This window comes from Gobius niger (genome assembly GCF_951799975.1).
Source record: "Gobius niger genome assembly, chromosome: 2".
Taxonomy (NCBI): domain Eukaryota; kingdom Metazoa; phylum Chordata; class Actinopteri; order Gobiiformes; family Gobiidae; genus Gobius; species Gobius niger.
In genome coordinates, this window is record NC_136853.1 from 45,398,976 (window position 1) to 45,415,843 (window position 16,868).

The 16,868-nt window shown below is 42.9% G+C and overlaps 1 protein-coding gene across 12 annotated transcripts in view; it reads right to left on the minus strand.

Annotated features, from left to right (window-relative positions):
* The window catches only part of cacna1c (calcium channel, voltage-dependent, L type, alpha 1C subunit), a 373,377-nt gene that overhangs the window by 36,059 nt on the left and 320,450 nt on the right, over positions 1-16,868 (minus strand). For 11 of the 12 annotated variants that reach the window (XM_079552350.1, XM_079552351.1, XM_079552357.1 and 8 more), the window contains 3 exons: positions 16,360-16,413; positions 7,585-7,722; positions 2,469-2,534 (listed from right to left, as the gene is read on the minus strand). In XM_079552350.1, coding sequence (XP_079408476.1) covers positions 2,469-2,534; positions 7,585-7,722; positions 16,360-16,413 — 258 coding nt within the window. The remainder of the gene's footprint in view (positions 1-2,468; positions 2,535-7,584; positions 7,723-16,359; positions 16,414-16,868) is intronic. The other variant, XM_079552355.1, reaches the window with a different exon arrangement.

Consider the following 16,868-nt stretch of genomic DNA (forward strand, 5'->3'; position numbering starts at 1 on the left):
GCGCTGCTACACAGAGAAGGGTCACACACAACATGTAGTTTAAAGAGCGGGTATTATGCTTCCTGCAGGTACTCGGTGTAATCATCTCATCTCGCACATCACGATCTTACTGGTCAGAAAATGCAGCTAAAACTAAATATCCGGCATTTTCAGGTCTTAATTGTTCATGCAATCTCGCCATAAGCCCCTCCCACCCTCTCCCCTTTTGCTGCGCAGCTGTTTCTATAGAGCTCCACAGTCCCGCCCCTCGCGGTCTTGTTGCTCCGGAAGCAAAAAATCCCTGTCTACACGACCGTCGATTTTCCAAAAATTCAAATATTAAGACTTTAACGTCACCGCAAAAGCTAATCAGAAGAAGAAGAAGACGACATGTTGAAGAAAAGGCAAAGGTTCAAGGCTGTGACATCATTCACTTCCTGACTATAGAAACTCCGTATCCCAAGAACCATTGCGACATCGCGCCCGCTGGTCAAGGCAACCAGGTTTTCAGCAAACACGGCCAGTTTCCTTTACTTTGCAGACAAAAGTTCTATATTATTTCACTATTAAACAATCTGAATCAGGCTAATGTGAATAAAAATGATGGTGGTTCATTTAATTGGATCGATGGGAACATTTTTCTGACGTTTTTCTTCCTCTCAGTGTTAGATCTGGATAAAACGTCCACTCTCTGCCTGCATTATGTTTGAATACATTGTTTATAATATGTTTTCTACATTACAATAAATAAACACGTGTGGGAACGTGAAGCTCCACCAATCAAAAGCCTGGTAGTTGATGTATTGTATTGTCTAAGCCAATCACGGTTCGCTGTGCGTATGACGTCACGCGGTTACGTGGGTCAGCGTGACCAGTCGTGTACGTTCTAATATGCCGCTGTAGTCAGTGCGAGTAGGAGCCGTGGGGAAGCCACACGAGAGAGAGCTGCAGGCCAGGTTCCCAAGATTGGATGGCGAGCTATGAAGGAGGCCTAGCCTAATGAACTGAACCTAAAGATTGGCACATTGTGCTGAAGCATCACTCATTCCTGCCAGGCCGGTAGGGGCGCTCTGCAGCCGCAGACCTCTCACCCCACGAACTCTCTTTTTCCCCTTGTCCACCACACACGCACACCTTCCCTCCCCGAACTTTCATTCAACTCCCTTGGACAATACTTAGAGAACCTCAGACATGGGATTCTGTATTGAACTTTGGGCGAGGTGGGGTTGATTTGGTTTTGTGGCGGTTACAACGCAGACTGTATTTGTGAAACAGCTTCCAGTTACTCTTGTCAACATATTTGAGCTCATTGATCTTATTGAAAGGCCCATGTTTATTAATTAGGTTTCTATTCACTGTAAATATTGTGCACTGCAACTGTATGTCATTTTTACTTGGAAATATATGGTACCAAAGAAAAGCCAACTAAATTTCAGTCTCCTGCCTCTCCCTTCTAGAGCCGAGTCTATACCTTCTGACACTAGCCTATACGATCCACTACACGTGTAGCTTTTAACCTGCACCGCACTTGCTACATAGTTCTAGGACGAAGGCTCGCAGTTAAACCAGATGGATCTCAGACGTGCTTTTTTCACCTGCGTCTGACTTTGCGGTCGCTTTAGAACCACAGAAGCTGGATTCAGCCCAAGAGTTAAAGATTTTATTCCAAATCAATACGGTCTCAAAGCAAGGGGGGTTTTACTTCCGGACTGGAGAGGAGGCGGGACTGTGGAGAGGAGGCGGGACTGTGGAGAGGAGGCGGGACTGTGGAGAGGAGGCGGGTACTGTGGAGAGGAGGCGGGACTGTGGAGAGGAGGCGGGACTGTGGAGAGGAGGCGGGACTGTGGAGAGGAGGCGGGACTGTGGAGAGGAGGCGGGACTGTGGAGAGGAGGCGGGACTGTGGAGAGGAGGAGGGACTGTGGAGAGGAGGCGGGACTGTGTAGAGGAGGCGGGACTGTGGAGAGGAGGCGGGACTGTGGAGAGAAGGCGGGACTGTGGAGAGGAGGCGGGACTGTGGAGAGGAGGCGGGACTGTGGAGAGGAGGCGGGACTGTGGAGCTCTATAGAGAGAAATAAGAAAGTAAGCGGCCTTGCGTTGCTGTTGTGAAGCTATGGCAAACGTTTTTACTCCGCGATGTCTCTCCTGGACACGTAGGACGTCACTTTTTGGGAACAGGAGGGAGAATAGGAAGATTACACAAAGATGCGAAACTCCAGGGGTGTTTTATGATAAGAAAAAAACATCGTAACATCCTCGTAAGTCGATTTTTGCATAATACCCCTCCTTAAACAAAACACACACACAGAAAAAAACACAGTAGCTTTAAGCCGAAAAAACAAACCACCCAAGGTCACAAATCAAAGAGTGGAGAAACGATCACGAGACCCACAACAACTTACAATGAGGAACGACACAGGAAGGAGGCCAGCTACAAAAGAGGGGGGAGGCACTGAGACGGCGATGGAGGGGCCGAGGGGGCCGTGCTTACCTGCATCCCGATAACGGCATATATGAAGAATAGCATCACTATAAGCAGAGCTACATAGGGCAGAGCCTAAAGAGGAGAGGGACAAGTTAGACGAGTTCAATACGGAGACATCCACGTACACAGAGGCGGGACACCGGTCACTATCACTTTGAACGAAAGCTGATTGGAAAAAAAAGCATGTTTAATTTGAAGTTTTTTATCACTGTTTGTAGATAAAAGTGGATTATTTTTGGCTTTGCGTATCGGCGAGGCTCACACTGGGAGCCATGTTTTACTCTGCAGCTGGGATTGCTCTATTATTGTAGCAAAACAAATGCTAATCATTAATATTATAGTGCTTTCAACCAATACAGTGTCCACAGTAGGGTTATGAAAGATGCAGAGCAAGAACACAATGTAGCCAAAGTATTCAAAATAAGCTGAATATTGAGGATGCAGTTAATTCTAAGTTACACACATCCTCCTCCTCCTCAAAGGATGATAGTGACCGGGCCGAGCCAATGTGGCACAAACACCAAAAACAGCCTTAAAACAAAGGAAAAGAAAAATCATCTGACCCATGTGTGGACAAATCTCAGTCACATCTGCTCTCTCGTTCAGCCAGAAGGTCAGTGTGTGTTTTTTTTAACTGAGATTCTGGTTAGTTTCCCCCCTGTGTGTCTGAAAGAACAGGCCAAATCCACGATCGCCAGGGTTATTTATGGATCATTTCTGGTGTTTTATACATTATTTCAGGGCCACGGTTGCTCAAACACCGGCGTTCTAGCTCCATCTGCTGGTGACAGATTGTGAGTGTATTAAATATCACTCTACATGACATCAACTCTTTCATCTCGATTATGTTTTCACTATTGTTAAGAGTGTCATATGTGAAAATTGTATTTATAAATCTCCATCATTTCTATTTTTATATTGCTGCAGCGGTTTTTAAAAAAGAGTTTGAACTCAGTGCTATAAGAAAGTGCTAACTCTGTCATAAAAAGATAATCAGGACTATGATGTAACATGAGGACAGGGCTATTCAATTACACTTTTTAGGGGGCCAGATTGTTCGAAGGTCATTGGAAACATAACATATTTTTTTGGGATAAATGAGAAAAAAAGCATAGAATTACCATAGAATTAAGTTTTAATAACATTCCAGAATTTGAAGTCCTTTTTAAAAACCGCAGCAGCAGCAGATTAATACAGTTTTTCCAGCTCTATATATCTAGCTGTATATCTAGTATTATTTTGAAGTGTACACCAGAAGCTACTTAATATGCGTAAACAAAAGCTTTGTCTCCAGATCACAGCTGTTGGACTGGATTCTACCAGAGTTCTGACGAGATATGGATTTTTCTAAGGCCAATGCAGATTTTTGGGGATTTTTATTACCGATGCCGATATTTTGTAAAAACATAAATACTTCACCACTTCTACACTGGCCGATTATATTTTATTACTTAAGGCAGGGGTGTCCAAAGTGCGGCCCGGGGGCCAAATGCGGCTCTCAGACCATTTATGGTGGCCCTCGGTCTCTTCCTGTACCGGTACACATCACCAGAGATGGACCTTTTTGTCTGAAATGTAATAATTCTATACAGTTCTAACCTAACAACTAACATTTTGTTGTGAGACTGAGCTGGCATGAAGGTTTTAAGCTTAAATAGAGGTGGGGCACACTTTAAACCTCTGCTAGTCGAAGGTTTTGCGGCACTAACTACTGATCTACGGCCCTTCACCCCGTGTACACTTCAATATGCGGCCCCACATGAAAAAAGTTTGGACACCCCCTGACTTAAGGTGATTCAATCTTAGTTTCTGTGACTGTCCTAGCTTTGATTAGTTGCCGTTAGCATGTTACCATTAGCATTAGCATACTGTTGCTAGCCTTGGCAACCAAAAATACAACTGCGGAGGTTAAAACTTAGCAATTAAACTCTCCAGGTTGTGCTTCAAACTGACATCAGCCTGTCCATACTGACGGAGGTTTAGTGAAACTTGTATTTAAAGTGATTAAGTGCAAAATATACCACCTGGTCTTGTATTGTAAGTAATAAAATAGATACAGTACATGCTATTTTTTTTGTTAAGTCCCTCCCTCCCAGATCAACCAATCAGAGAGTAGTATCCTCCCGCGTTGACCAATGAGACGAGCGTTTCCTGTGAACCAGCCTGTCCGGCCCAATCAGGAGGGAGGGGGAGGAGCTTGATTGTTTACTTTTGGAGAAACTGTTCCTTTTCTCCTCATTTTGCAAACTAAGAAGGGCTTTCTGGTTAAAGAGGGGAGGAGTTTGGTCGTTTGTAAACTTACAGACTATCACTTTAACAAACTTGTAGCTAACCAGTTTCCATTGTGATGTTTCTCTGTTCCCCTGAGGCCAAGCGAGTTGTGGGTGGACTCGTTTCAAAGCCCTGATTTTGCTCTTTCTAATACAGAAGTCTCTCTTTCAGTCCCGGAGACATCAGTTTTTTTCCTGCGCTAGATTAGCTAATGGCCGATATTGTAAAATCCCCAAATATCGGCCCGATATACAGTATCGTCCGGGCGATATATCGGTCGACCTCTAGTTCTGACTCTATTCTGAAGAGGGAGCACTGCAAAGGCTCACTGCAATTCAATATGCAGGAATAATCTCGTGAGGCTTTTATCTTTATCCCTATTTGTTATTAGCAAGAGATAGTTAGTTCGTACTGAAGGCAATTTGCAAATCTCGAGGTGAAAACATGGAGGATTTCCTGGAGAAGAAGCGCAGTGGTCGTTTGGATGAGCGGCCGTTCTCGCAGCGAACACAGGGGAGAGAGCAGATGTGTGTGTTTTTTAAAGACGCTCTATCAAATGATTTTCATTTTTGGTGCCGTGCTGTCAAACTCTGTCAGATTCTAATGCTTATCTCTAAAGGAGGATGGCGAGCTCCCAGGGGTTAGTCGAGAGTAACGTGAGCAGAGGAGGATGTTAGAGAGAGAGAGAGAGGAGAGAAAATATAGAGATAGATTTTCTGTGGGATTCCTGTCTCAATATTTAAAGGCAGCTCGTCTTTCTGAAATGACTAAGCTCACTCGTTTCCTCACCTCTTCCCATTTGAATCCACACTTTCACCAGGGTTTGAAGCGCCAAAAATATTCAACTAAACTAACAGCGGTTTAAAAAGGGGAGGAATTTTGGTGGTGTAGGATCTAGAACTTTACTTCCTAGTAGAGATTTTCACACACTGTCACCTGAACTCGGTCGATCAAGTCAACGCAACGTCAACCAAGACCAGTCGGCCATGTTTGAATAATCTCCACTTCCCATTTGAACCCACACTTTAAGCAGGGTTTGAAAGCTTGATGGCAAAAATATTCAACTAAACTAACAGCGGTCTAAAAAGATAAGGAATTTTGTTGGCGTAGGATCTTTGTTCTCCAAAGAACTTTACTTCCTAGTAGAGATGTTCACACATTGTCACCTGAACTTGGTCGATCAAGTCAACGAAACGTCAACCAAGACCAGTCGGCCATGTTTGAATAATCTCTGCTTCCCATTTAAACTCAAACTTTAAATTATATATTTGCATAATCGAAGAATACCTCATAAATGTACAAAGAAACATTTATGAGGCTCACCCCTCCTAAGATATGACTGTAAACTTTACTGGGAGTGGGTGCGTCTCCAGCTCGTCTCCATGGAGATGTGACTAAAGGCAGTAGGATTTGAGATTTAAACAGGTGAGTTTCTCATCCAAATCCATTATTTGATTACTCACTGCAGTAATAGCATTTTCTGTGTTGAGCTGGTCATTAGGAACATGTTTTGTTTTGCCGCAACAGTATAGTCCAAAATGTTATGCAGTGTGCCTTTAACCAGGGTTTGAAAGCTTGACGACAAAAATATTCAACTAAATTAAGGGAATTTTTCTGGTGTAGGATCTTTGTTCTTCAAAGAACTTTACTTCCTAGTAGAGATTTTCACACATTGTCAACTGAACTTGGTCAATCAACGAAACGTCAACCAAGACCAGTCGGCGATATTTGAATAATCTCTGCTTCCCATTTGAACCCACACTTTAACCAGGGCTTGACGGCAAAAATATTAAACTAAACTAAAAGGGGTCTAAAAAGGTAGGGAATTTTGTTGCCATAGGATCTTTGTTCTTCAAAGAACTTTACTTCCTAGTAAAGATTTTCACACACTGTCAACTGAACTCGGTCGATGAAGATGTCAACGAAACGTCAACCAAGACCAGTCGGCGATGTTTGAATAATCTCCACTTCCCATTTAAACTCAAACTTTAACCAGGATTTGAAAGCTTGATGGCAAAAATATTCAACTAAACTACAAGGGGTCTAAAAAGGTAGGGAATTTTGTTGGTGTGGGATCTTTGTTCTTCAAAGAACTTTACTTCCTAGTAGAGATTTTCACACATTGTCACCTGAACTCGGTCGATCAACGAAACGTCAACCAAGACCAGTCGGCCATGTTTGAATAATCTCCATTTCCCATTTGAACCCACAATTTAACCAGGGTTTGATGGCAAAAATATTCAACTAAACTAAAAGCGGTCTAAAAAGGTAGGGAATTTTGTTGGTGTAGGATCTAGAACTTTACTTCCTAGTAGAGATTTTCACACATTGTCACCTGAACTTGGTCAATCAAGTCAACGAAACGTCAACCAAGACCAGTCGGCCATGTTTGAATAATCTCTGCTTCCCATTTAAACTCACACTTTAACCAGGGCTTGAAAGCTTGATGGCAAAAATATTCAACTAAACTAACAGCGGTCTAAAAAGGTAAGGAATTTTGTTGGCGTAGGATCTAGAACTTTACTTCCTAGTAGAGATTTTCACACACTGTCACCTGAACTCGGTCGATCAACGAAACCTCAACCAAGACCAGTCGGCCATGTTTGAATAATCTCCGCTTCATTATGAGGATTTGTTTGAGCTGATATGCTTATATGGCTTTTACGATTCAATACATGGGAGGGGAAAAACAAGCGCTTCTTCTTCATCTATCCCGGTGTCCGTTAAGTGAGATGGAAGTGTGGTGGGAAGAGGCGAGGAAAAGGAAGACTTTTAGAACCCTAGACCGTCTGCCTTCCTGACTATCTGTATCGGCGTATCGGTAGCATGGAGTGTCCGTTTCTCCCCTCACTTGAAAGGACTTGATGAAGGTCCACAGCAGGGTCCGAATCCCCTCCCCGCGCGACAGCAGCTTGACCAGCCTCATCACGCGGAAAAGCCGGAAGAAGGTGATGGAGATCCTGGCGTTCTCTTCAGAATTCTGCAGTCCCTTTTGGTGGGGTTTGGTGTTTTTTTTTGTTTTGTTTTTTACGAGCAAAAACACAGGACGCATGGGGTAGGGGAGGAGGGGGAGACGCACACACACACACACACACACATATTACATAATAGTCGATAAAAGACAATTTGAGTCAGTCGTGTATGCATATTTTCACCCATGGAGTGTGGAAATAGGCATAGCACAAACGCACACGCACGCACACACAACAGGGAAACACGTACAGAGAGTTAGTCAATTCAAAATGCGTCCGGTTAAATCCCATCAAAATTTACTGATATAAAAAAGAAACCAGGGAGAGAATCGGGCAGTCATGCTCATATGCTAAGACCTCAGCGGGGAACTCACATGGCAACAAACAGCAGCAGAACTACATTTCCGTTTTCTCAAAATGGCTTTTCCCTTATGCTTACTTTGTTTTTTTTTCTGGATGAATTGGTTTATAACTAATTCCGAGTCCTACTTCCTACTTCTATTCTACTAGGATTATGATCACTATTCTTATCTATTCATTTAATAGGAACATGTGAATGAAACATGAGCCCTGTTATATTGGAGGCGGAGTTTGAAACCTCTGGGCTGGGAATCGTCGCATTCGTTTTGCGTTACTCGTACTTTAAAGATACTTGAAAATATTTGTCATCTAGAACCATAAAACAGTACAATAATCAAACTTTTTTTCCATATAGTGTTGGGCAAGTTACTTAAAAATTGTAAAATATTCTATATTAGCGATTACAGATTTAAATATGTAATATGTTTATTGTTTGTATTACATATTACTGTTTCAAAAATGTTACACTACTTTGAGTTACTTTGACAAAATACAAACTGGAAATAGTTATTATGTAAAGGAGGAAAAGGGCAGTCAGAGTGTTTCCTTTTCCTTCATTTTCCCCCCATTCTCTCGTGTTTTAATTTGACGACATTAACGACAAACTGCTGATCTTATTCACCAGTGTCCTGTTACTCAAGTTACTTGAAATGTAATGACTAATATGTAATCCTTGTAATATTTTTTATTCCTTAGTTACTGAAAAATGTATATATTTTTTGTAATTCATTCTTCTGCTGATACACCATGTAAGTAAGGCTGTCACGATAATTACTATATCGATTTATCGTTCAATAAATGAAAGATAAACGATACATTTTTGGGCTCCATATTTATCGTCTGTACATTTATCAGCATTTCCCACGATTTTTTCTTTGTAAAACTTTGATTTCTAACTCATTATATTTCATATTTATTGCAGCTTGTGTGGTATTTTAGGATATGATTATGCACTTTAAGAACAAAGGATTACTGTCATTTTTATGCCTGAGAGTCGACCGTATCTAGTATCATTAGAGTCAATAGTATCGTTTATCGCGATACTTTCCTGCCTCAATATATCGAACTTCAAATTTGTTTTCGTGACAGGCCTACATGTAAGTGCTGTCCCTGGATCCAACAGACATCAAAACTTTGTATCTGAAGAAAAATACTGTTTTACTTGTTTTTGATACCACCCCAGTTCTACAAAGTTCTATACAAAGACTTTCTAAGTGGCAGTTTGGCGTTCCTCCAGCAGATGGTGCTCTAGGTAACGCCCAGGCCCTGCTCTGAGCTTCAGTCCATCAGTTCAATCCGGACTCCATGCAGAAATGCCAAATTCCTGCCATGGATTTCCGTTTTTTTTTGCTGGGAGTTGAACCACCAATCAAGGAAATAGCAAAACTAAAGCAGCGATATAATGAAAGTGTAGTATAGTATTGGCTGGAGTAATACAGTCTAGTTTTATTATCTATGTTTACATTATACTCCACTGTTATGTTACATTTCTGGGCAAAACAGAACATAATTCGGGTGCAAAACCTTTTGAATTACAAGTTTTGCAGAATCTTTCATTGCATTTCATGACAGTTTTACAAATTTGTGCTCGAAATGTGTCTATTGTTGTGTCCGGTTGACCTTTAATCCATTCGGGCACGTCTACAAATATGAATCAATGGGAAAAGCGTAGATATATAACGAAATTACAATTTGGAATCTCAGCTGTTCAAGCCAAGTCTGACACTGAAACATGAGACTAAAGCAAAAAACGCAAAAAACAAAATGTTCTTTTTTCTCATGAGGAAATGCTGTTTGCAAATGCTGCTTTCCACAGCTTTAATTCACCGTTACCGAGCCCGAAAGCGTCACCAGCACCGGGGTTTTACTTTAGCGACGCTTTAGCGGCACTGCCCACCGTCCCAGCTCAAATCCAGAGGAGACAAACTCCATGATGAAATATTCAGGCATATTCGCCGAGTGCTATTCTCAAACTAATTTTATTTATTTATGTTGCTGCTGCTGCCTCTCCAGGACAAAAAGGGCAAAAGGCAAAAAGGCAAAAAGGCAAAAAGGCGAGGAGCGGCCCTGCCTTAAAGGGATGTTTCAGGATGTTTGACATAGGGCCTCATTTCCTCGTTATCCAGAGTGTTGCTGATTTCTGGAGATATTTTTTTTTGTAATTCATGCAGTTCTTATGTTTGAAGAGTTTCGTGGCGCTAGGCTAGTGCAAAGCTAGTGCATGTCTATGGTATCAGCTAGCCTGCATTAAAAACAGTGTTAATTTTGACAACATATTTTAATTTAGTTTTAGTCTTTTGACTAAAATGTAATTCGATTTTAGTCTAGTTTTAGTCGACTAAAATTGCAAGTAAATATAGTCGACTAAATTTAAGACTAATTCAGTGGACTTTGCATTGATAATATTGATTATAATCATATTTAATGTTGTTCCTCTGCTTCATGGAGCTGCTCCACATGAACAAAGCTCAGAGCTGATCCTTTAACAGAGAATTTACATGATCTGAGGCTCTTTCAGACGCTCAATAGAAGTTTGGATGATTTTAGTCTCTCCTTTTCATTTTTATTTAGTCTCATTTTAGTCGACTCAAATATCTGGACATTTTAGTCACAGTTTTAGTCTCATGAGAAACTTTTAATTTAGTTTTAGTCCAATTTTAGTCGACAAAAATATCACTTTGACTAAAATTAAGGCTAAATATTTTAGTCGACGAAATTAACACTGGTCGATAGAATCATGTTTGGAATATAACTGACCTGCATCACATGAATGATCGCATTTTTAAGGGACTATTTTCTAGCAGATCACTCCGCCGCCGCGTAGCTTATACAACCACGAAGCTGATGCTCAAATATAAGTTATTTTAAATGATTCTATGGACACAGACATTTATATGGTTAGTCTGGTGTTATCAGTGATTTGCCTCAGGTGCTCTGTGGAGCGGGTCACACTGTTTTTAATGCAGGCTAGCTGATACCATAGACATGCACTAGCCTAGCATTAGCCTAGCGCCACGAAACTCTTCAAACATAAGAACTGCTTGAAATCAGAAACACTCTGGATAACTAGGAAATGAGGCCCTATGTCAAAAATCCTGAAATATCCCTTTAACAGTGATTTTAGCTGAAATTCTATATAACATTCTGACATTTTAAACTTGGTGACCCCTATAAGAGTAATAAATATCTTGTAAAATTGTTCTCCTACTTGAGCCTAGAGTTGAGAAGCAAAAAAATGGATCTAATCACAAACATAGGACTAAAACAGTTCTCACAGATAAAGGCATATTTGCTAATATCAACATCCGAGAAAAGGACCAATAAGTCTGTACGTAACCTGCACAAAATGACATGATGTAACCGGGCTAGTCTCATTTCCACTGTGTCTAATCTGGTCGAACTCTCTTAGCCGTGACGCTGTTTGTTGCCATTTGAGTTTTTCCCCTGACGAGGTCGCTCATTCTTTAGGCTAATCCCACTTCGAGCACTCCTGAACAGAGTCGTCCTTCTCCACACGGCTCAGAGCAGCTCAGAACAACACAGAACAACACAGGAACCATGACTTCTCTTTGTCTCTTTGCCAACTTTCTCTCTTAAGAGGCTGCGTTCACAGATTACTAGATTTTCCTGTCATAGTTTCAGTTGGAGCGTCATACTAGGGGGCGTGGCCTAGCTTGTTATGGGAATTTTTTGTTGCAGTTTTCTGGTGGACTATATCTAATCATATAAATAAAGTTAAGTCAAAATCGGGTCCATGTGAGTGCTTTTTTCACTGCAGATTGTCCAGTAGAAGCGAAAAACTGGCATTTATGGTCTGTTTCAGGCAACTGGACCTCAGAGCGTTCACCTGAATAAACTTGGATGGGTTGGCTTTACTATCTTCATCTTATATCCGAACTCGGAACAGTCTGGAGGTCAAGAAGTTGTAATTACGAGTCCGAGTGGCTCCAAAGCATTTTTCCCAAGTGTTATGTGGAAATTTCCCAGCTACCAGTTGCCTGGAACGCAGCATTTAGCTAGCATTAGCATATGTAGCCTTAAGCTAACTGAATTCTCAGTTATTTATGTATTTATGGGTTCATAAATGCACAAATAACATCACTTTGCTCCTCTCCATGTCTTCGAACACTTATTTGGGAGAAAAATATATTCAGAATTCAGTGTTTATTAAAGTAATGGTGGAGTAATGGGAGAAAGTTTTGGTTTTTTCTTTTGGTTTTCCTCCTCTGGCCGCCTCAATCGTATATGGGCTGTTCTAGAGATGCCGTTTGTGTCTATTCCACTCAATGGGAGACGCACAGTTTTGGAAAGAAATGTCCAAACAGAACATCCAGTCCAAATGTTTCTCCTGATCTTTATTTGGTTTGTGATTGGATTCACAAACCCGCCATAATCATCTTACTGCAGAAAGTCCTTTCCTCTGATTGTCTCCACTTCTGGACAGTCATTTGACCTTACTTCATATGTGCTTACAGAGTCCAGAATTCAGCCCTTTTCTACGGTTTCCATCGTTATTTTAAGACTCTGCACCAACTCCACGACATGTGAACGCAACCAATTATGACAGAAGTGATTTGTAAAGCTTTCGTTTGTCGCCGGCTTTCGGTAGACGTCTCCTTTTGTTTCTAAATAAAGCTTTCAGATATTTCGGATCTTATTGTCGGCCTAAGCTGCGATTATGCGCAGAATTAGGGAGGATTTTGGACGAATCGCACTGACACGGTTGTTCTGAGCTCCCCCTTTTTTCCATGCGGGAAATCTGCCCTTTCTGTCGAGGAGCGCTCTCTCATTTCACACGTAAAACCACAAGTCGACCACAGGGGGCACCTTTACACCACCATTTCCAAAGTGACGAGAGGAAGAGGTAGAGCAATCAAGTGAGAGAAAGAGAGAGAGAGACACAGAGTGCAGAGGAGAGTTTCGAAAAACCAAACAAAGAGGAGACAGATCCGAGGAGAAGACAGGGAGATTTACAGTCCAGAGAGGTGAGAGGAGGGGCTTCAAGAATGACCGTGACAATGATGGCACCAGTGAGGAAGCGCTTAAAAAAAACAACAACAAAAAAAACACACCACACCCATGGAAGAAGCGGTTTGAGGGGGGGTCTGGTACACACGGGGCAAAGCGGGACAGCGACACCAAGTGGAATCTGCAGCATCCACTCACACACACGTAAAAAAAACAACACACAGGTCTCAACAACGCCGCCACGGAGGCAGAGGTGAGCGTTCGAGTCGAGCTATTCTGCTTCAACAACCATCGAAAAGAATCAGCCAAACTGACAAAGTGAAGTCACAAAGATCAGCCGAATAGTGGGGACTGAGGATCTTCCCCCGTGTTTTTTTTGGGCCTTTTTTCCTAAAGGAATTGACAAAAGTCGCGGTATTTTCGGTGTTCTTTGTAGTAGACATATCATGCATAACTGAACAAATGAGCAAAGCACTCATTTCGTTGTGGCTCAGCAAAGGGGTGGGCGATATTGACTGAAACTGAGATTGAATCTGGTGATGATCAGACGATATTTTTTGCAGGCCGGCAGAAAATAAAATGCTAAAATGTGCTGGCAAACATCTCGGTTTGTGTTTGTCTGTGAAAAAGATAATTGTCTTGGGGGACTTCGGAGATGTGAGCGATTTTCTGAATTTGCAAGTCTTCCAAACAACTTGTAGTACTTGTAATGTTGAAATTTGTGGCTCGCCTCACAGCACGAAGGTCCCGGGTTCAATTCGCGGATGTTTCTCTCTCCGTGTGTGGATGGGTTTCCTCCGGATTCCCCCATCAAACAAACGCATGGACAAAGTGTGAATCCTCCAGCCAGGTGATTCTGACCATCGGCCTGACTGAGGTTTGGAGAAGAGTCCCTGAGCGCTGCTCTGCGGTCGCCCACTGCTCTGGATGGGCGTTTTTTCACTTCTACAGAACCATCTGCTGTGAGAAAACATCCATATGGGCCCGATTTACATTCTGCCCAAGCAGCTTCAGAGGAAGGGTCATGTGCAGAGGCCACATTTTGTTGGATAATGACAATAAAAGCACCTCCATCCATCCATCCATCCATCCATCCATCCATCCATCCATCCATCCATCCATCCATCCATCCATCCCACCCACCAAACAACCAAACAACCATCCATCCATCCATCCATCCATCCTTTATCCATCCATCCAACCAACCTTCCATCCATCCATCCATCCATCCATCCATCCATCCATCCATCCTTTATCCATCCATCCAACCAACCTTCCATCCATCCATCCATCATCCACCAACCAACCATCCATCCATCCATCCATCCATCCATCATCCACCAACCATCCATCCATCCATCCATCCATCCATCCATCCATCCATCCAACCTTCCATCCATCCATCCATCCATCATCCACCAACCATCCATCCATCCATCCATCCATCCATCCATCCATCCATCCCACCCAACCATCCATCCATCCATCATCCACCAACCAACCATCCATCATCCACCAACCAACCAACCAACCAACCAACCAACCAACCAACCAACCAACCAACCAACCAACCAACCATCCATCCATCCATCATCCACCAACCAACCAACCATCCATCCATCCACCCACCCACCCACCCAACCATCCATCCATCCATCCATCCATCCATCCACCCACCCACCCAACCAACCAACCATCCATCCATCCATCCATCCATCCATCCAACCAACCAACCTTCCATCCATCCACCCACCCACCCAACCAACCAACCAACCTTCCATCCATCCATCCATTTTCTTCCGCTTTATCCAGGTCCGGGTCGCGGGGGCAGCAGTTTCAGAGGAGATGCCCAGACTTCCCGATCCACACACACCTCCTCCAGCTGTTGTGGGCTGTCTGGGCCTTCCACGAGGCCTTGTCCCACTAGGACATGCCTTGAGCACCTCCCACTTGAGGCGAACAGATGCCCGAGCCACCTCAGCAGCGACTCTACTCCGAGCTCCTCCCGGGTAACTGAGCTCCTCACCCGATCTCGAAGGATCTCCCTGTGAAGGAAGCTCATTTCGGCCGCTTGTATCCGCCATCTTGTCCTTTCGGTCATTACCCAGATCTCATGACCATGGGTGAGGGCGGGAACGTAGATCGAATAAAAGCCTTCAAATATCGCCCACCTCCACCTCTGCACTGATATTATAAGTTTTGAAATCATGGCTGCGAAAGGATATCGGCCTTTGTTTGGGCCAAGGCTGATCAAGGGTTCCCCTGGCGCTCCCTCTGCAGGCAGCTGAGGAAATTACATTAAAAACAAGCATTCAGTGTCTGCAAACTGCGCAGAACTGCTCAGGCGGACCCGGCTATGGATTATGGGCTTAAAAATGCTGAGAATAATGTTTCATTTATGATACAACATAATATAGGAAGCACAGGTTGAAGCATTTCAGCTGAAGTAACGCACTACAAAAAGTAAATATCAAGCATTGGCTTAAATGACTTGAGGAAATGTTTCTTGTTTTGAGCGGTTTTCACTCATTTAGACACTTTTCCTGATCGGACCGAGTTTGCTTTGCTTGTTTGAGGACATTTCAGACCAGTTCTAGGGTAAATCTCGCTTGAAATAAGAAAGTCAAATCGCCAATGAGATGAGACCAATTTTCTTTCCCCATTGGCAAAGAAAATGACCTGAAATAAGGACGTATCGAAACGAGTCAGAAACATCTCAGAACAAGTGACATAATCCAGGACAAATGCCCAACAACTTCTTAACCAGTCAAAACAACAAAAATTTTGATTATTGTGCTCAAATTGAGATGTTTATACTGATCTAGTTAATTACTTTTTGCAGTGCGACTACCGAGAACAGACTCAGGTTTCTCATTGATGAAGTTATACCATGGTTAAAAGCTGAAACAGTTGTTTTTGCATGATATGTCTCCTCTAACAAACAATGTCTCTGTTTATTTGTCAAAAACGGATCTGCTGGAGAACTGGATTTCTCCCCTGGACACGACCTATTACGCTCTATTCTCGGCTGTCCAATTTAGTGAGTATTTTAGGCACCTCTGCACATACCACACAGAACTTCCACCATCCACGCTCTCATGTAACATATATATATATACACACACACACACACACATACACATCAACAACTCTCCCACACGACAATTATAGGCAGAACTGTGGGCATGCTGCAGCGGGCACCGGCGAGGAGGCAGCACCGACAATCACGAGAAGCCGTAGAGGAACAGGACCACGGGCCGGGTCGGGGAATGGGAGAGGGGTGGGGGGTGATGGGGGGAGGCGGGCGTTACCGTAGCCGAGCGTACCATTGGCCTTACCACAGGGGGGTGAGAGGAGGAAGAGTGGGACGAATCAGCTGGCTTTAATAAGGAAAGGCAACACAGATCAGCACCGGCAGAGTGTGGGTCATCCCGTGTGTGAACGTGTGCTTTCATTCGGGCAAAAAGGATATGCTCTTTGACCATTTACACATTTGGATACTCTTCTTTTTACACACTTCTTTTTTGTTATGAACCGATACTGTGTGTGTTTCTCAGCCCTACACTGGTTTGCACGTACTTTTATGCTTCCTGTACACACAAAGGCCCTCTGTACACAATTTTTCAAACCAAAAAAAAGGAGATTTTTAAGTTTAGATGCTTGTTTGGTTTGACCACGTGAGAAACCGATAATGAAATAATGACTAGTAATGTGAAAACTGACCAAAAGCTCAATCATTTTGTCTGATAACTTCAGTCATAACGATGTCGATGTCACTGGAGGGCAGTTTCAGCGCCGTGTTAGAACAGAACGAAATAGTAAAACTGGTCCAGAG